The sequence below is a fragment of the Diceros bicornis genome, chromosome 26, assembly GCF_020826845.1.
Source record: "Diceros bicornis minor isolate mBicDic1 chromosome 26, mDicBic1.mat.cur, whole genome shotgun sequence".
Taxonomy (NCBI): Eukaryota; Metazoa; Chordata; class Mammalia; order Perissodactyla; family Rhinocerotidae; genus Diceros; species Diceros bicornis.
Genome location: NC_080765.1, coordinates 46,547,176 through 46,567,509, shown reverse-complemented (window position 1 = coordinate 46,567,509; position 20,334 = coordinate 46,547,176). Strand labels below are relative to the sequence as shown.

Genomic DNA, 20,334 nt, shown 5'->3' with positions numbered 1-20,334 from the left:
ATTCTGCCTTCCCTATCTGATGAACTCTCCCTGGGCAGAGACAGCTAAAAGGAAGCCTGAACATCCTGGCTAGGATGAAAGCTTAAACCATTCAGAGGTCTTAATCTCTACATGCAGGTGTAGCCCAGGAAATCAGAAAATAAGGCTAACTTAAACAAGCACACTGAAATTCACACACCCTAATAAGTAGTCTCCTTTAAATGTCTCCTTGAGAAATAAGGTATTTACTCTAACGATGTTGGCATTGCTCAAAACAATATTCTCTTTTGAATCTGTTTTCAGAGCCAAACGTACATCCTTCGAATCTGTCCCATTAACTTAGTCTTGAGGTTTTGATACAATTACTACTGTCAAGCTTGATAACCTTTTCCACCAGACAAATCCAACTGTCTTTTAGAAATTTTCCCAGACCAAATTTACCCTTAAAGGATAGAGCTTTTCTATTATAGATAGTAATTAATAAATTATTAAAAATAAGAAACCACAGTATCCTCCTCAAAACAAAACAAAACAAAAAAAGGGCTGGCCACGTGGTGTAGTGGTTAAGTTTGGCATGCTCCGCTTCGACAGCCCCGGGTTCGCGGGTTTGGATCCCAGGCGCGGACATACACGACTCGTCAGTCATGCTGTGGCAGCGACCCACATGCAAATTAGAGGAAGACTGGTAACAGATGTTAGCTCAGGGAGACTCTTCCTCACCAAAAAAAAAAAGGAATCGAAGATTGGCCCTATTGTCCTAAGTGTTGAGAACAGACCATGGTTGTGTCACCATCAATTTACAACAAAGTAGCCCTTTAGAACTTGACCCTTTTAGAACTTAAATAATGTCACTGCCTTCCTCCCCCTTCCTACAGAGTAAAAGCCAATGCCCTTTTATTAGCCTGAGAAATGATTACCACCATTTCTTCTCTGACCTTGACTCTTCCTCCTGCTCGTGCTCTATCAGCTCCAGCCACACTGGCCTCCTTGCTGTTCCTTTCCACACAGGCACACTCCAGCCTCAGGACCTTTGCACTGGCTGTTCCCTCTGCCTGGAGCGCTCTTTCCTGTGGTTAACGCCCTCACTGCCTCATCATGTCTTTGCTCAAATGTTGCCCTCCCAATGAGGCCTAGCTGACTACCCTACACCACTGTGGCACTCTAGACTCTCCTGACTCTGCTCCTCTTTTTCTTCTCAAGTATTTCATAATTCACAGATGTATTATCTTTATTGCTTATTATTTGTCTGTCTCCTGCTAGAATGTGAGCTGCACAAGGGCAGAGATATTTGTGTTTTGTTGTTGGACCCCAGAACAGTGCCCAGCACACAGCATGTGCTCAGCACATGAGAGCTGAACAAAGAATAAATCAATGAGTGTCATATCACCTCCCACAATGCTGCCTTCAAGGAGACAACATTCCTATGGTGGATGTGCAAGATCCAGTGTATTTATATTAAAAAGTCTTGTTATTTTACATAATACCTCATAGTAATTCTACTTTTAAAAATTCTGATAATGGTTTGGTCAAAGACGTAAGATTGCTTTATAATTCTCAGTCACTGTTGATGCTTTGTTATCGAGCAGTAGAGTGAGCTTAAGTTTATTTTTTGTGTGTGTGTGAGGAAGATCAGCCCGGAGCTAATATCCACTGCCAATCCTCCTCTTTTTGCTGAGGAAGATTGGCCCTGGGCTAACATCCGTGCCCATCTTCCTCTACTTTATATGGGACACTGCCACAGCATGGCTTGACAAGCGGTGCATCAGTGGGCGCCTGGGATCCGAACTTGTGAACCCCGGGCCGCCAAAGCGGAGTGCATGCACTTAACTGCTTGTGCCACTGGGCTGGCCCCTGAGCTTAAGTTTAAAATGACACACTTCTATGCTTATATCTTCTGGAGATTATGAAGGATTAGTCCATTTCTGGGAATTCCCCAATCTTCTGCAGTGTTGGCTTGATCTTTCTATCTGCACTACAAAGCACTCTGAGGATGTTTAAGGGCACCAACCCCTCATCTCCCCAGGTCCTGCTCCCCTGACTCACGCTGGAATAAACTGTAACTCCTTTTAGCAACCACTCCAGTGGGCCTTCTGGGCATTTAATTTACAGTTATGAATTAATGATTCTACGTATGTTCTCAGTGCTCTAGCACTAAGTTATCTGAATATAGTGAAACTGATTTCATTTTTAAATAGTCAATAATTTAAGTTAACCAGTCAATAGCATCGATCTCTCAAAAATCATCACAAGGGATGATGCTTTAAAAAGTAGTCTGATATTTCACATTTCTTTAGTCAAGATATCAAAGATACATATATCTCATTGTAAATTTTAAAAAGTCATATAAACCAATTTTTCACTTTCAATTCAAATGAAATCCAAACCTCATTTTCATTCTTTTTTTTTTTTTTAAAGATTTTATTTATTTATTTTTCCCCCAAAGCCCCGGTAGATAGTTGTATGTCGTAGTTGCACATCCATTCTAGTTGCTGTATGTGGGACGCGGCCTCAGCATGGCCGGAGAAGCGGCACGTCGGTGCTCGCCCGGGATCCGAACCCGGGCCGCCAGCAGCGGAGCGCGCGCACTTAACCGCCAAGCCACGGGGCCGGCCCACTCATTTTCATTCTTAAATACACTGAGTAAATATTGGAATATATGATACAGTCATTTCCAAAAGGATAAAAAATTTCAGACAGCTTTTTACCTGGATTAGTTGTAATAATGGTTTTTGAGATTACAGTTGCTGTCATGCAGTTCCGAAATTTGTCAAAACTTATTCTTACATCTGAGGCAAATATTACTGTTTGGGGAAAAAGCCATTTTAAAATTATTATGGGGGGGATAAAAAACAACAAATATTAAACATAATCATTGAAGTATGATACCTGTTTCTCGTGGCATCCAGCTCTGTGCAAGTAGAATGGATTCATTATCCCAACTGCATATTTTTAAAAAGAAGCAAAAAAATCGAATACGTTAAAAAAAATAACTGGCAGAGACCACATTATTTACCCAAAAAAGAATGTCTTAATGGCTGGGGTTAACAACCCCCCGTGTGGTGAAAGACACAAGTTAAGGATGGTGGCTTCTCCTGCATTTTGCAGGGCTATGCCGCCTATTTCACAGAGCATTTAACATCTACATGATAAATCTATTCCTTCAACACCATTCATTTATAACAACTTCTGCTCCATCAGTTCTTTCTTTCTCTACCACTCAGGTCACTCCAGGCTAGTTAGAATTGAGTGACTACAAGTCTAAAGACTTTAAAGTCACTCTTTCAGACCACTAAGGGAAGGCCCTCACAATGGATAAACTGCTCTGGGGACTGGATGGATTGAAGGCCCATTTCACAGGCACCTAGAGTCTAAAGAATGCCACATTATACTCTGCAGTGCTTCAAGACGTATCCCCACCCCACATCCGACACACACCAGGAGCGCCACAGAACCCAGCCTGTGACAACGCTTGCTTTTCTACCATCTTCCCATGTCCTGGCTCCAGGGTACCACTGAAGGAATCACAGAAAATCTGGCTTGTTCGTTATCAATGTGACCTAATAAATCACCATTTGTTATAAAGCAGTACAATAATAAACCAGTTACAGCAGAGTCCATCTAAGCAATCCCATGCCATCTAAAGATTTCATTTTAAGGTAATCTTACAGCATAGATGGTAACAAGTCAACATACAAGAGCAAGTTTTATTTTTAAATATCATTTCTCTCCTATTATTACTCCTCTCCTGATATGAAATCCATCATCTTTTTGATAAAATAAAAATGTTCTCTCTCAGTGATAATAGCAGGGATTTCACAGTTTGGAACAGATGTAGGAGGTTACCATATCATTGTAAAAGATGACTCTGTCTCATCATAGAGTTTAACTTCACATCTCTGGCCTTTTCTTCGGTCTGAAGTTGTAAAGTATTTTGGCTCTCCAACCTTAGAAATGGAAGGAAATAGTTAATCTTCACCTATGGTCATAGAGATACTTAAATATTTGTTGGTGGAAATACTCAAATGTTTATCTTTCAAACAGCAAATTAGAAATATCAAAATAGCAAGAATCCCTAATACGGGCCAGCCCCGTGGCTTAGCGGTTGAGTGAGTGCGCTCCGCTGCTGGCAGCCTGGGTTCGGATCCCGGGTGCGCACCGACGCACTGCTTCTCTGGCCATGCTGAGGCCGCGTCCCACATGCAGCAACTGGAAGGATGTGCAGCTGCGACATACGACTATCTCCTGGGGCTTTGGGGGGAAAATAAATAAATAAAATCTTTAAAAAAAAAAAAAAAAAGAATCCCTAATACATATCTGATGATTTAAAAACATCTATCTCTAAACTAGGTGTATTTAGCTGAAGTTGTAAGTTACACACTTTGATTGAAGAGAGATACAGATATATGCGCTTTAAGTTAAGACTGTGGGGTCTTTTCTATATGTCAGAACAAACGCTCCATGACAAGCCCCTGGATGGCATCTATGTGGTCTCATTGAGGGTAGAAAGTATATTTTAAACATCTGTGTATCCCCATGGCTTAGCTCAGGGCCTGGCATGGAGTTCATGTGACTCGATGAACTCAGTCTCTCTGGGCAGCGGTGCCTTCATCTTGCTAGCCCAGATATGGATATCGATGCCTCTTTTGCCACCTTCATAGGGATAAGGTGGTGAGGACAAATGAGGAAGGTATGAGAAACCTCTTTGACACACTGTCTGATTCGAACCACATGGTGGAGTAAGAGGATCATGGAGGTAGAAGTGAATGCAGGGGCCCTTCTGTCTCCCCAGAGAGTTCTCGCACGGAATGGCAGGTGCCTCTGACAGCTGTATAGCAATGGCCCAAGCACTGGCAGTTAGCTAGCTGCCCCCTATGCCACTGTCACCACTGCATCTATTGGCAGGGCTGAGCTCCATGGGAAGGAGTTGAAGAAAGACTCATAGCTGCCAGCAGAAGAGCAGGATCTAGAAAGAAAGTCGAAGGAAAGGACAGCCAGAGTATGAGAGAGAGAGGCCTGTCATATCACAGCATGCAAGAAAATTGTATGAAAAGAAGTTTTAAAGAGACCTAAGCAGAAGTGAGAAGGAAGAGAGAACATCTTAAAAGAAAATGTGAAGAAAGGAAATGTAAGAGGGATGGAAGCAAAATGTGAGAAAAAAGACATGAAAAAAAAGAAGTAATCTTATGAAAGAGGGTACTAGACTCGGGGGAGAGGGGAGGGTTATGATTATTTTGCTTATAATATACTGAGTTTTAGAAAATTCTTACTACACTGTAATATAACAGCATCATACAGAATTCCAGGGAAATTGAGAGATCATATCCTGCCTTTAAGTAAGATTGAACCTAAACTGCCCAGAAAGTGATATCTTCTATTTTTCAAGATTGTCATAACAGGGTGTTTCTTCCTCCCTCCTGAATTATATTGAGTGCTCACTGTGTGGCAGGCACTGTGCTAGGCTGAGGCTAGGGAGGTAAACAAAGCAGACATGGCCTCTGCCATCATAGGCCTGTCATCAGGGACAGTCGACACTCTCTCAGTCAGTCATTTAACATGGAAAAGCAATTAGCAATTACTTACAATGTTAATTACAAGTACGTAAGTCTATTTCCTTTTTTTTTTTTTTTTTGTCTTTTATCATTATTCCATATATTGAGGAATTGGTCTTGCTCCTTTAATTTTCTTCACGTACTTTATTTAGTAAAACTTTACTTTTGAGGTCTGCCTCTAAATCCCTGCCAAGTGACTCTAGTTTGTCCAACGGAGTTCAAAACTTGCTGCAATAATTGAGTAAGAGGGAGATAGATGCTGATGCAACAGATGGTGAAAGGCTCCCCGGTGCCCGATGGAGCACTCTCCTCTGTGTTCACCCCAGGATGCATTAGATCACTGGCCCCAGTGCAGGACAGTGGGTGTTCTCTCTCCTCCCCTCTCAGTAGCTCTGAGAACATGCACGGAATTTATTCCTTGATTTATTCAACTTACACCCTTTCAAGGAACCTCATGGAGATCTTCAAGTCAATGAATTTACCCTTTTCACTTGCCTCTTTGTTTAACTGAAGTATGAAAAGCTCTCATATTGTTAGTGGATCCTTCATGAGTGTGTGCTACATTTAACATTCAAATACGATTTTATTTTGCTATTCATTCACAGATGAAATGCTACTTTCCCTTTAATGAGAAGTGTTTTACATTTTCTTAATTCAACAGACTATTGATCAAGATACAGAGGAAAATTTAGTCCCGCTAGTTACTATTTTCCAAACACAAATTAAGTGATAGAAGGCCTGCGCCAAATCGAACTTGGCTTTTTTGAGATTTTAACTTACCGATCTCACAGCTGCAAGTACATTAATAATTCCTCCATCAAGACTGTGTCCATTTGCAACAATGTCACCCAATGAATAATAATCATGAGACTCTTTAACAGGTAAGTGTATCAAAGGAAGTAACTTGGTGTCCACTTCATAACTGGAACAAACTTTTACCATTGAGTGATTCTCACTGAGCAAGAGTTTACAGTTGCTACATTGCAGAAAGACACACAAAAAGTTAATATCAAGAGATTTTCTCATAGAAAAATACTACCAGGTTCAGTTAAATTATTTTTTGGTTGTAATTTAGACTTCATTAAGAAAATTTATACTTTTTACTTAGAAACATTGAAAAACGTAAAATATTTTTTGTCTAAAATGTATTTTCATTAAGAAAATGTTTTAAGGACCAATTTGTGCCCGACTGCTAAGCATACTAGTCGTCTGACCCTGGCCAGGACTCGGAGCCTCAGTCTCCTTCCCTGGAAGAGGGGGATAAGATCACTCTAAAACATCAGGGTTCTGTTATTTCTATGTCTGTAACACTGACTGCCCCACCTACACGATTTAAATTGAGGACAGCGATTTATTTACGTCTGCGGTGTTCTCTTGGGAGCAGATGCACAACATTTACACACTGAACTTGAATAGAGGTGCTCTTCCCCCTCCACTTCCCCCTCCAGCCAGTCAAATTCCAAGTCCCCTCCATGGAGCCTCTTCTCAGCCCTCTAGTCCAGGCCTTCCCCGACCACTTGCTCAGGCTTTAGGTGTTGACCTCCTCCCTTCTTACCCAAACAATTGCCTTGTCTCCTAAGCTTCATCCCCCTCCAGTCCATTCTCCTCAGGTAGCCACAGTGATCTTCCTAAACCACACATGTGGATAGATTATTTCCCAGCTCAAAGACCCTCCAGGCTAACCATCACCAAAGGATGAAGTTGGTATGACAGGCAAAGCTGTCTGTGAAATGTCTCTGCTTCTTTCTCAAGCTTCTTCTCCTGCTGTTCCCCTGTCTTTGCCCTATATTCCAGGCATATCAGACTATAGTCATATGACCCTTAGTGACGGTGATACAATCTGAGAAATGCTTCATTAGGTGATTTTATTGTTGTGTGAACATCACACATAGCATGTATTTACACAAACCTAGATGGTATAGCCTACTACACCTAGGTTCTATGGTACTAATCTTTTGGGATCAAAGTCATATACACGGTCTGTCATTGATCCAAATGTCATTTGGCGGTGCATGACAGCACTAAGCTATGAAATTGACATTTTTAGACTAAAAAACGTCAAACATCAGCAGTTGCATATGGTTCAACCTACTATTAACTGTTCTGGAAAAGGCCAGGAGGTTTCATGTTTGTTCCCTCTGCCGAGAATGCTCTTCCCTCTGTCCATTCATTCCTTCCACAAATATGTACTGAGAGCCTATTAAGTGTTAGATCCTAGTCTAGGCATGGGGCATACAGTGGTGAAGAAGACAGACAAGGCCTTTGAAAGAGTTCACATGTGTGAGAGGAAGACAGACAAGAACAATTAATCAAATAATCTCAGATAGAGGTCAGGGTTATGATGATAACAGCACAGGGCAAAGTCCTAGAAATGGACTGGAAGGGCTACTACAGACAGCGTGGATGGGGACGGTCTAAAGAAGTGACATTCAAGTTCACACTTCAATGAGAAGGAGCAAATATTCAAAGCAAATGGCAGAAGATTGTTCTATGCAGAGGGAAGCGAACATGCAAAGGCTGTTGGTGCAAAATGAGCCTAGGGTGTTCATAAAGTAGAAAGAAGTTCAATGTGGCTGCAGAGAAATGAGATCTGAGAGTCTGGCAGAAGAGGAGGTCAGAAAAGTAGGTGGGAAGGGGTCAAAATGGGTGCAGGTTGTTGTGCCCCACCCAGAGCACTTTACCAGCTTCACCCTTCTCTAGAGAACTGCCCTCAGCCAGAAATGCCTTCAAGGTTATGCCCGCTTCCACCAGGAATGGGGGGTGGATGGCAGCCAATGACTTGTTAAATACAGGGTACAAAAGCCCAGCCCCTTCCTTCAGGGGTTACCACTCTGAGGTGCCACTCATGCTCCAGAGCTCCCTCCTGGGTCAGGCCGAGGCTGGGCTCCAGCTGAACCTGCCTTTTTGCTCAGATCCCCCGACACCCTATCCTTACAAGCTACTCCTGAGAGCTCTCCCTCAACAAATCACTTGCACAGAAATCCTCCTCTGGGCTCTGCTTCCAGGGAACCTGAACTAAGATAATGAGGCATGTGAGTCAAGTTACACCTTGATATGAAAAAATAGATATACAACTTCTAAGATATATCTTTTCTTCTCATTGTTTAGCTTTAATGTGACTAGAGTCAAATTTTTGTAAATCTAAGAATGAGAACCAAAGTACTAAAAACAAAGCCATTTTTTCATGTGATCCTATATCAAAGTAAATCATTTCATAATCAAAGATAAATATTGTGAGGAAGAGTTAAACTCATAATTTTCAAATGGAAGTGTATACCTTTAGTAAACTGTCTGCTAATCTGACACACAAAATCTTGTTAGTAATGATCATTCTAGCGCAAAGAATGACCTTTGTGCTAGACAGATATTTACCTAGGAGTTCCAGGGTTGAATTTTTCTTCTCTTTCTAATTCCTTTCTTTGGATCAGGGGATTTTCAATTATCACTAAAACAGTGGGAGAAGTATGATTCTATTACAAAAAAAGTAACAGGATAAATAAAAAACAAGTGTACATAACAACGTTATTTCTAATTTCTGAGTTGGTGTTATATATCCGTCACAATCATTTACTTGTGTCACTGTAAGAAACAGAATCCTGGGGTATGACCATTAATTTGATCCCAGATGACATTTCTTATGGTTTGTGTTTAAATCCCAACGTGTGAGCCATATTAATAGTACTTTATTAATTAGTTACACTGAACATTTGATTTGGCTTCAACATGCCCTTCTATAAAACAAACACTTTAATTGATCTTTCCCTAATTCACAGTTGCCCTTGGCAACAATAGCAGTGGGGTAAAAAGAGCAATGCAAAATCAGGGTCCTGGTTTGAGCTCCACAACTTATCAGCTTTATGACAACATTTTAGGGTTTCCATTTCCTTATGGTCTATGTTAGACCCTTTTGTGCTCTATTTTGCTAATTCCTCACACAACCATTCCATGATTATCCCTTTTTACAAATGAAGAAATTGAATCTCACCTAGGTTAAACAACTTTCTTGAGGTTTTATATCTAGAAAATAGTAGAGCTAGAACTAGACTTGTTCTAATTCAAAAATCTGTAATTTTTTACTCTATCACACTAAAATCCTATTTAGATTTATAATCATTGTCAACTTTATGCTTTTAAAATCCCTTATCTCAATCATCCTCACAACAACTATCAACATTTAACATATTTTAATACCAAAACATATCTCTAGCTCTATATAACTAATATTATGGCACTCATCCAAGGAACATTTCTAACTATACTAGGCTCTGTAAAGTTTGCAAAGTTTTCTGCCTTCATAGTCCATATGTTCAATTACCTTATTATTCTGTTAGAGAGATACTACATATAATCCTAAAAGCTAACAGTACAAGGCAATATATGATTAGGCGCTAACTGGTATGGATAATAGGCTGCTTGATACTGCAGTATTGGAGAGGAGTGGTTTAATTATCTGCATTACTCTTTCCCCTCTTTTTTCTACCATGAAAGAGAGCTGGTATACGTACTTTCTTGTTCCTTATGTGAGGCTAGTGCTGTCATCTATTGAGTGACTAAGTCTTACACTTTATACTAGGCACACTATCTCATTTAACATTTACAAGACTCTATGGGGTATTAATTCATAGTTGAGGTCCAACAAGATTAAGAAATTTTCTCAAAGCCATGATGTAAATAAATGTTGGAACTAGGATTCGAATCCAGATCTGTTTTCAAAGTCCTTGTTCTTTTTATGATACTACACTGTACCATGAGAGGGATATTGGGGTGGGTAGAGGATGAAAAAGATTTGGTATTTTAGACTAAAAGTAAAGTTTCTTAAAATCCCATTAAAAATTCAAATATCATCTTGTATCAAAATTTATTTAGTAGCCCTTTTATACATTTACAGAAAGATAAGTGATTATAGCTACAATAGGGATTGATGCAAACTGAAATATGAACTAAAGATTGTAAATCTACCTAGTAAAAATAAATGACTGTTTCAAGTAATAACGCTGAATGCCTTGCGTTATGCTCTTAACACCTGACATTTTTCTAATAAGGTTCTTGGGAATTATGAATTGTGTCTTATTTCATTTTGACCCTCTCAGTGTGGTTACCACAAACATATCACAAGAACGATACTATAATAGAAACAGTTTAAGAACTAACACCAACTTACCGCACTCACCAACCCTAAAGCTGTCAGAAAGTGATCTGATGTAATCTTCGTTGCCCCAGGATGTTGCATTTACAAAATGAGTTGGTGAATCACGAACGGTGAAACTGAAAGTGTACCTTTCTGATCCAATATCTAAGGGAAAACCAATGCTTTTATTTTCTAAAAGAAAAGTTTTATTTTAGTTTTGAACATGATTATTATGATGATAAAAATACATATGGTATAAACACATGGTAGAAAATATTATTTCAGATATAAATTCTATAAGTGGGGCCAGCCCCGTGGCACAAGCGGTTAAGGGCATGTGCTCCACTGCGGCAGCCTGGGGTTCGCCGGTTCGGATCCTGGGCGCGCACCTATGCACTGCTTGTCGAGCCACGCTGTGTTGGCGCCCCATATAAAGTAGAGGAAGATGGGCATGGATGTTAGCTCAGGGCCAATCTTCCTCAGCAAAAAGAGGAGGATTGGCATCAGATGTTAGCTCAGGGCTGATCTTCCTTACAAAAAAAAAATTCTTTAAGTTATGCTTTTATGAATTTCAAAGCTGCCAAAGTAGATAACACATCTCACTACTGACATCTCTGTTCTCTTTCCCCAGTTATCCGTATATTTGGAGGGAAATGACACATAGGCTTGACCCATCCAAATATTAACTTAGATTCACCATTTCTCTCTTACTGTTATTGTTTAAACCTAAGTCATAATTCAGATATAAATTATTTCAAAACAAATAAATGTGTGTTAATAAATGACACCACTAGGGGTCAGCAAGTACATTTTTTTCCAAAATAAAATTTCTTCACTGTTTTTCCTCATTAAAAAAGTAATAAGGGCCAGCCCCATGGCTTAGCGGTTAAGTGCATGCGCTCCGCTGCTGGCACCCCGGGGTTCGGATCCCAGGTGCGCACCAACGCATCGCTTCTCCAGCCATGCTGAGGCCTTGTCCCACATACAGCAACTAGAAGGATGTGCAGCTATGACATACAACTATCTACTGGGGCTTTGGGGGAAAAAATAAATAAATAAAATTAAAAAAAAAAGAACAATTTAAAAAAAAAAAAAGAAAATCTATAAAAAAAAAGTAATAAAACCTAACACATATATGCAAATTATAGATATCTACCAAACTGTTACCAGTGTTTACCTCTGAGGCAGGGACTGGCAGGGACTTGGGGGTTTAATGAAGAATTTCACTTTTCAACTCCATGACCCTCTGTACTGCTTGAATTCTTTATGAAAATATATTAACATGATATATGTCTAATTTTTTAAAGTCAGTAAGCATATCTTCTCCAAAAAAAGAATACTGTACATATAATCATAAAAGTCAAACATCACAGAAATGGTCACCTACCCTCACAGTCTGATAGGTGAAAATTGTATTTCATTGTTGTAATTTTAGCAAATATTTAAATACTGACCTTTCCTAATTCATGTATTTTAAGTTGTTCCTTTTAGAGCTTAGAACACAGATATATAGACTTTCTCAAACTATTCAAATGGTAATTCTCATCTAATTAATTATGATGAAGTAAAGTGAAGACACAAACAAGTATGGGTGGGAGATGACATCTTTGTTATTTACCTCAAAAATATAACAAATTATATGAAATAAAATAAAAATAAAAGGACCTATCACTATACCTGAGATAAATAACACAGCCACAGTTACTCAGGTGATTCAAACAAAATTAATGTTGTCTTCTGCCAAAATTATTGGCTGGCTGATTAGAGCTTTGATTTCCTCAAGCTGTATAGAAGCATTTATACTGTAACCTTCATAAACAGCATCGACACTTTCAAAGCTAATAGTAGTGAATTCCTAGTTTTGGCACTCTATACTGTATCTCTCTATGTCAATTACAAAAGTTTGAAGGTGAGTTGATTTTAAAAATCCAATTTTAGTCTTGGATTATGTTTCCATAGTCCTGAAACTCTTGCACAGTTCAAGCAACTCAATAAGAACCACTAAAGCCAAAGTTAACTGTATTATCCACATATGAAAGACAAATTTTTTTCACTGAATTGTCTGGTTGTTTGAGTAAATACATAGATACTACTGCCATACTTCTCTCCCTCACCACTACTCTATCATGACACATCCCTGCTTGAAACCTTCCTCCTTATCATTTCTGTCTTATATGAGATTTACCTGTGTACTTGTATCTCTTAGGTTGAAAGTGATAGTTAATATGGAGTTCTTACCATGGGTCACACACCCTTACACGTATGAGCTCATTTAATTCTCACACCAGCTTTACTCATCCCAATTTCATAGCTGTACATAGGACAGATCTCAGATTATTCAGTGATGAAGTGAGCCCAGGCAATCTAGCTCCAAGTCCATACCCTCAGACACTACAATATCTGAGGATGATATGAGACTACCATTTCTATGTTACCTTTACATAGGGCTTTACACAGTGGAGGTACTCAATAAATACACATTAGTACACATTAATGAGTTGACCATTTTAACTAGCTATTTTGGCATTGTATACACAAACTTTAAAATTATGTTTGAGAAACATTAAATAAAATCATTAAAAATGATTTTAATGTCCTCACACATATGGCCTTAAATTGAGTACTTTACCACACACTAGAGAACATGGCCTTTGCTCTTAAGGAGTTAAACAGTCATGAGAAATTTAATCACTTAAATACACTTTGTTGTAGTCATAAGCCACAGTTGAAAAAATGAAGCAAAGAGTTAAATAGAACTCAGCTTTTTCTGTCTGGAAAGCCTTTGACATCTGTTTTTCCAATAACTATACCAATTATTTTCTGAAAAACAAAAAGGTTATAGAAGACGAATATGAAACACAGATGTAGATGGTAAATTTAATTTCATGGACTTGTTATATTTTACTGGCTCTAACAAACATTTTTGACTAGGAACCATTTAAGTGTATTTATTCCAGACAAACATCTAAAAGAACTCCATAGATTCCACAAGGAATAGTACAAAGTAATAAGACAGTTAACTGCTATTACAAATATAATCATTTAATACTTAGTATGTTTTTACTTTATTTTCAATCACTAGGTGGAGCACGGTAACTGCCCTATGCTATCAGTCCTTACTGAATTCATTCAAAGCACATGTATAATGCAATTTAATTTGTCACGGTCTTCAAAGCTTTCTTTTATATAGGGTTTTCTAACAATCCACATAAAATTGCTTAGCTTCCTAATCCAAACATGCTGGACAGCAATATAAATTAGATTATAACAAGACTTGTATACTGCTGCTAATAAATCTAAGCTCTAAAGTCCTAGATCTTAAACCTTAAAGATATTAACATCTCTTTAAATATTTTAATGTTGTCTTTAGTGACTACTAAAGAAAAATTAAATATTAAAAAAGTGCTTCAAGAAATAAAATAACTACCTTTTCTGAAAGGATAAACCTAAACTTATATTACTAATTCTAGCAACTAATTTTAATCTTGCAATCATCTGTCACTTTTAAAATACATTCAAGCTTTTAAGACTACCACATCCTAGCTAAGCTATTAGCTAGTTTTATTACATTTATACACACTGCTATTGTTTCTTAAATTCCATATGCATGCAGATCTCACTGAATTTTGCTGGACAAACAACTAATGGAAATACTGAGTAAAACTTTCTGACAAGGCAATTAGAAAATTGTTTACCTTTCAAGAAAAACTATGAGAACAATAATTATTTTTTAACATTAATAAACTTTTAATTGCAAATTATTAAAGTTACATGTAAGTTATCCTGTTTTAAGAAATCTGATTTGCAAATGCCAAATGTAAACAGCAGACTGCTCAGGGGCAGGGAAGGTAAGGGAGTATGATAATTGCTTCACAATAAGTTCTTCACCTTATAAGAAGATTCCACCTATATTTCTTTTAAATAAATAACAGTCTCGGTATATTTGAAATGACTGAATTCCCCCACAACTCCTCCCCCCCAAAATGAAATTTCACACAATCATTTCAAAAATACATCTGTTGTGTACCTTTATGTCATAAAAGCAGCATAATGACAAGTATTTAAGTCGATAACTTGAATAATTTGATTAGAGAATAGATACTGCTGAGCAAAATGTTTTAATTTTACAATGCTAACTTTGAGCAGTTATTAAAAATTTAATTAATATAAACTTTTGATCGTTTTGAACAATCACTAATCATATCTACAATCTCCTACTCTCTAGACATGAGAGACTAATTTACATTTAGCTGGCATAAATACAAAGAAGTTTAAGAATACTTAATATCTAACAATTATACTAATGCCATGAGTATCTGTATACTCGTCAATTATACAAGCATGCGTCGAATGAATCAATAACGTTGACGTAATGTAATATTATCAGACAAAGTTTCATTAGAGAACAGCCAAACCACTATATCATTGAAACCTACCAGATTAGCCATATTTGGATGTAGAGCTGAAAGTGCTGTGAAGGTCTTCAATGCAAAGGAGTTTGCCATTCTTTTATCTGAGCTTTAGAAAATATAATTTAGATGCACACATTAAATAACTGAAATAAATGATAAAAAATTCCAAGATTAAAAAAAGAATTTATTTAGGAAAGCACCAGATATTTTAGCATTGTTTGGGAAAAGTTTTTATTAAAACAGTGAAATGTAAGTTAATACAGATTCAACCTGTAAAAAACATGTTTCAAAATATCCTTTTATAGTTTTGAATGATATAGCTTCAATTTTTAACTTTCACTTTCCAAAAATGTGTATAATTTAGCAATTTTGGAGCACCCTGCAAATTTAGAGTTTCAGATAACAGATGATTCAATGGGACATTTGTGGATTTATTAGCATAAAGCCCACTTTTAAAAATATAGCAAAATGCTATTGTAAATACCTCAAATTATGCATTTGATTACACAGTGCGTGGAGATACGTAGTGACTTTAACCTCACCTCTAAATGGTAAGCTCCATGAGGGCAGAGGTGGCACCTTACATATTTTTATGCATTTCAATGCTACCTTGCACATAAAAAGCACTCAATAAATATCAAACGAATGAAACGGTGGCTTGTCCCTCAATATCATCACTACAAAAGGTTTTAGTGTAGTAACAATTGTCAGCTACACCAAACTAGCAGATGTACTCAATTTCACTTTATAATACACGGTCACTTTAACCGTGAATGCCCTCACCTACAGGCTTCGCTTTCAGGACATGTCCCATAACACGTGAGTTTCAGGGAGCCTGTAGAGTTAGTCAAATATGATTTTGAATTCTAGCACAACTAGTTTGTAGTCAAGTGTTTTGACATTACTGAGCTTTAATTTCCTCATCCATAAAATGTGGATAATATCTACCTTACAGGGTTATTATGGGAATTCAAAATAACGCACATAAGGTGCCTAGATTATCACAAGCTCTCAACAGATGAGAATGCTGCTCTTCATTCTTATCCAACGTAGTAGTTTCTGCATTCGAGGGCTTTTGGTGTCAGAAGAAACAACTGGGAATTAAGCAGTATTAAGTTTCTCACTCTTTCTTTGGCCTGGTCTGATCTGGCTCACTATGCAATTTCTGTCTCTGAAATACTGCCAAACCGTGACAGATTCATTCCTTCATCCATCCACTGGACAAACATTTATTGACAGCCTGTTAAGTGCTGGACACTTGACTTTGGAGAGGATGAACTATTTAGTAGCTGGATTTTGTGTAAAAACACTACCCATTTACATGTTAAATGAGTCCTCCAAATTTTTACCCCTTAACATCTCTTGTTGGTTTGGTCATTGACTTACGTGATAGCACATGAACTCTTTGAAGTTCCTTCAATTTCTACTATTATTAAAAATATATGGTGATATACTTTAGCGTCTGTCTACACAAAATGACAACTTGCTTCTCTACCTGGACATTTTGAGAAATACAAAATTAACATGAAATAAAGAGCTCAATATGGTAATACAGAGAACACCATTTACCAGCAAATACTGTCCCTTCTACTTTCCAGATATATTTTAAATATGTCTCCTTTTCTCCATCTCCAATACCATCTCCTCAGCCCAAGGCTCAGTTATTCCTCATCCGGAGTACTGCAATCACCTGGTTTATACCTAGTTCATTCATTCAAAACATGTGGGTTGAGTGTCTGATATATATCAGGCCCTGACTCAGGACGAGGGTAGGGCTGGGGGCTGGTCACCCGTCCAGGAGCCTCAGAGAGGAGCAATGAAAACAGAAGGCCAGATGTGTAGAGGGACCAGATATGTACAGCCTCAAGGCCACTGATCCAGATCCTTGACAAGGGTGGAGGAAAGAGGAGGTGGTAGTGGAACTAGTCCAGTCAAGGTAACATGGTGGCAATGTCAGACGTAACAGTTGTGGAGTGCCTGCTATGAGGCTGGCCTTACACTATAGACACCAGATACACCATGATGATCTCCAACAGTCCCCCTACCCAGGTCTCCCAAATTCCCCTCCCTGAGCTCTGAGCCCTCCTCTCACTTTTGAAGAGTGACCTGTCTGGCCCAGAGCCCAGCTTGACCTGGCTGGTTCCTCCCAGGACCTTCCTGATCCCTTGTTTTAGGTTTCATGAGGGTGTGGCAGGGCCCAAGAGTCTCATGGTCCTCCTTGCTGGAGCTTTCTCCCAGAGGAGAAAGCTGCATTGCTTGCTTCTTACTCCTCATGGAGCTCTGGCACAGGAGAAGGGGACTCTGGACCCAGATGAGGAAGGGACACTGCTAGCTGCTGGTTCTGAGAAGGTGTCTAGCCCACAGGTCAGCTGAGGGTGTCAGTCAGACTCTTAGGGCAAACCCCACCAACTTTCTGATTTTGAGGCCATGGTCTCAAATTGTGAGCAGGCCAGAGTTAATCAGTATGAGGCTTGGGCCTGGGATGGAGGAGTTGTGAGCAGAAGGGTGGATAGGGCACTTGCCATAAACTTTGCTAACATTTTTTTGCCACAAAGGGGTGTGTGTGTGTGTTTGTGCCTCCTGAATGTGCTTTCCATTCCTGTCAGTGCAACAACTATTCATGGAGGCCTGTGCGCTAGGTCCTGTGCTGGTGCCCTGGAGCTACCTCAGACTCTGCCATCAGAAAATTCCATTACCATTCGCTCTGTCATCACTGACACTTCCTCTCCTTCATGACCCAGATCCAAAACAATCCCCACCAAGTCCTGCCAATTCTCCCTCCTAATTATCTCTTGAATCTGATCACTTTCCCCCATCTCCCTGACCTCCTTACCACTCTCTGCTTCTACTTTTGCCTCCTCCATCTCTTCTCCACACGACAGAGAATTCTTTAAAAACTTAGACTGTCTCTCCATTGCTTAAAACTCTTCCCAACTGCAGATTGAATTAAATCCAAACTCTTTGCTACAGCCTTGTAATGCCCAGTTGATATGGCCTCTGCGCGTCCCTTCCTCATTTCATGTCCCTCTCCCCCTTGATAACCACGCTCCAGCCACCCTGGCTGCTCTCAGCTCCTCAAGTGGGACCTGAGGTCTTGGCATATGCAGTTCCCTCTTCCTTGAGCACCCTCCCCAATCCCACCCTCAGATCTTCCCAAGATATTCTTTTTCAATTCTCAAGAGAAGCCTTTCCCACCACCCTCCCTCAAGTATCCCCTGGCCTCTCTCCCCCTCTCAGCATTCCTAATTCCCAGTGTTGCTTGTGTACTGTCTTTCTCCCTCACTGGAAGGTCGGCTCTGTGACGACAGAGCTGTGCCTTATCTTGTCCCCTACTGTGTCTATAGTGCCTAGTTGGTTTAGTGTCTCGTGCATGGTAGCTGCTGGTTATTTGTTGACTAAATTAATGAGTGAATTAATTAAATTCATCAAATGAATTAATCTGATTTGTAGTTTGAGAATAATATTGCTACAATTAGCTTTTTGGATAAGTAGAATTTTAGTTAACAGCTAATTTTACATTCATATCAAGCCTCTAAGTTACGGGAACAAGTATGTTTTATGTCTTGCTATCCTCGACAAATGGAGCTTCCAAAGAGCTCAGCAACGACGCTCCTATAATTTTCCGTTCTATTCTACAGCCGGGCGCCAGGTTCGGCTCCTGCAGAGAAGCCCTCTTTACATGGTCATTTCTGTACGTGGAAATCCCCCAGCCTCCCATCACAAACCACAGATTTTGTGACAAACTAACAAAATTGGTCAGTTTCTTTCATCGAGGGGAACAGTTTCATTCAACGATCTTTATAAACCCAATTCAGAAAGGTCGTTTTTACTCCTGCTGCTCCAATGGGAACTCAAGTTTGGATTTGGAAATTCCAGCTGACTTCCCAACACTCTGGGGGGCCGTTAGGAAACTGGCCACCCGGCCATGGCCCTGGAGAAGTCCCCGGCACGGACACAGCAGGACGCCGCTCAGCAACCTTTCAGGGTAGTTTCACACGTCCTAACTAAACGCTGCTCTAAAACAAAGAGGAAGAAAAAGAAAAACGCCCAGCTTGCACTCCAGCCTAGTTCGCGAAGCTCATCCCTCATGCCTCCTCGCGCTCCGCACCCACAGGCGACAGCGGCCTGCCCCGCAGGCCCTCAGCGGGGTCTGCGGGTGGTCCTCTCAGCCCCGCGGGAAGCGCGGCCCCCTGCCGTCCGCTCCCTGTCTGAAAGGCATTCTGACGCGGTCCCGACCCGCGACACCCCGGAGCACCCCGACGGGAGGGCCGAGCCGGGGCAGTGACACTCTCCGCAGGACCCTGCGGCCGTGGACACCCGTCCCGACGCGGCCGTCAGGCCCAGTGTCGGACGCCGAGCGACCCCGCCGTGGACGAGGTCCGCGTCTGGGAAGCGGCGCGGGCACCGGTGCGTTCCCAAGGTTCCGGCACGCGTCTGCCTTCGACGACACTCCGAGGACGCCCGCGCTGTCAGGACCCCCCGGGACACGCGTGTCCCCCACGACGCTGTCCCCTCGGGCGGGCCTTTGAGCGCACATCCACCGTCCGCTCCACTCAAGGCGTGTCCCACCAAGCCGACCCGCCGGCCCAGCGCGGAGCCCGGGCTGACGCGAGCGCGGGGCTGGGGCTCGGGCCGGGGCGGGCCTCGCCTTCGCGAACACCCCGCCGGGAGGAGAGGCCGCCCTGGCGCGGACGCCGCGGCCCGGACCCCGCCCTCAGGAGCGGACCAGAGCCCGCCGCCCACGGCCGCCCACGGCCGCCCGCCGCCGCAGGGAGCCGCGCCTTCACCTCGGCCGTCCGCGCCGGCTGCTCCCGGGAGCGCTCCCCACGCCTGGACGGCGGCCTGCCGCGCAGAGGGCCCGCCCCGCCGCCTCGCCGGCCCGGCCGCCCTCGGCCGCTTCTCCACAGCGCGCTCGGCCCACAGCCCCGCCGCGCGACCACAGCCGCCGCCGACCGCCGCGCGACCGTTAGCGCGAGACCCCGCCCCGCCGAGCGTCGGCCCCGCCCCAGCCGACCCCGACTCCGCCCTCTTCTCGCCCCCGCGCCCAGGCTCCACCCTCGCCCCGCCCCGCCCCCTCAGGCTGCCCTGAGGGTCTCCGACTCCGCCCTGTTCTGCCCTCTGAGCTCCGACTCCGCCCTCTCCCCGCCCCCACCCCAGGCTCCGCCCTCTCCCCGCCGTGTCCCCTCGGGCTGCTGTGAGAGTCGCCGCCGTCCCTCTCCAGTCCGGGTTCCGAGGGGCAAGACTTGGGAGATCAGGCAGCGAGGGT

General features: G+C 41.5%; 1 protein-coding gene across 1 annotated transcript in view; it reads right to left on the bottom strand.

Annotated features, from left to right (window-relative positions):
- The window catches only part of MEIOB (meiosis specific with OB-fold), a 30,902-nt gene extending 10,976 nt beyond the window's left edge, over positions 1–19,926 (bottom strand). Inside the window, exons 1-9 of the mRNA XM_058570349.1 lie at positions 19,856–19,926; positions 15,093–15,174; positions 13,419–13,476; positions 10,690–10,821; positions 8,901–8,973; positions 6,309–6,504; positions 3,823–3,923; positions 2,866–2,918; positions 2,685–2,780 (exon numbers count right to left, since the gene is read on the bottom strand). Coding sequence (XP_058426332.1) covers positions 2,685–2,780; positions 2,866–2,918; positions 3,823–3,923; positions 6,309–6,504; positions 8,901–8,973; positions 10,690–10,821; positions 13,419–13,476; positions 15,093–15,161 — 778 coding nt within the window. The 5' untranslated portion in view covers positions 15,162–15,174; positions 19,856–19,926. The remainder of the gene's footprint in view (positions 1–2,684; positions 2,781–2,865; positions 2,919–3,822; positions 3,924–6,308; positions 6,505–8,900; positions 8,974–10,689; positions 10,822–13,418; positions 13,477–15,092; positions 15,175–19,855) is intronic.
- Between the last annotated feature and the right edge of the window lie 408 nt (positions 19,927–20,334).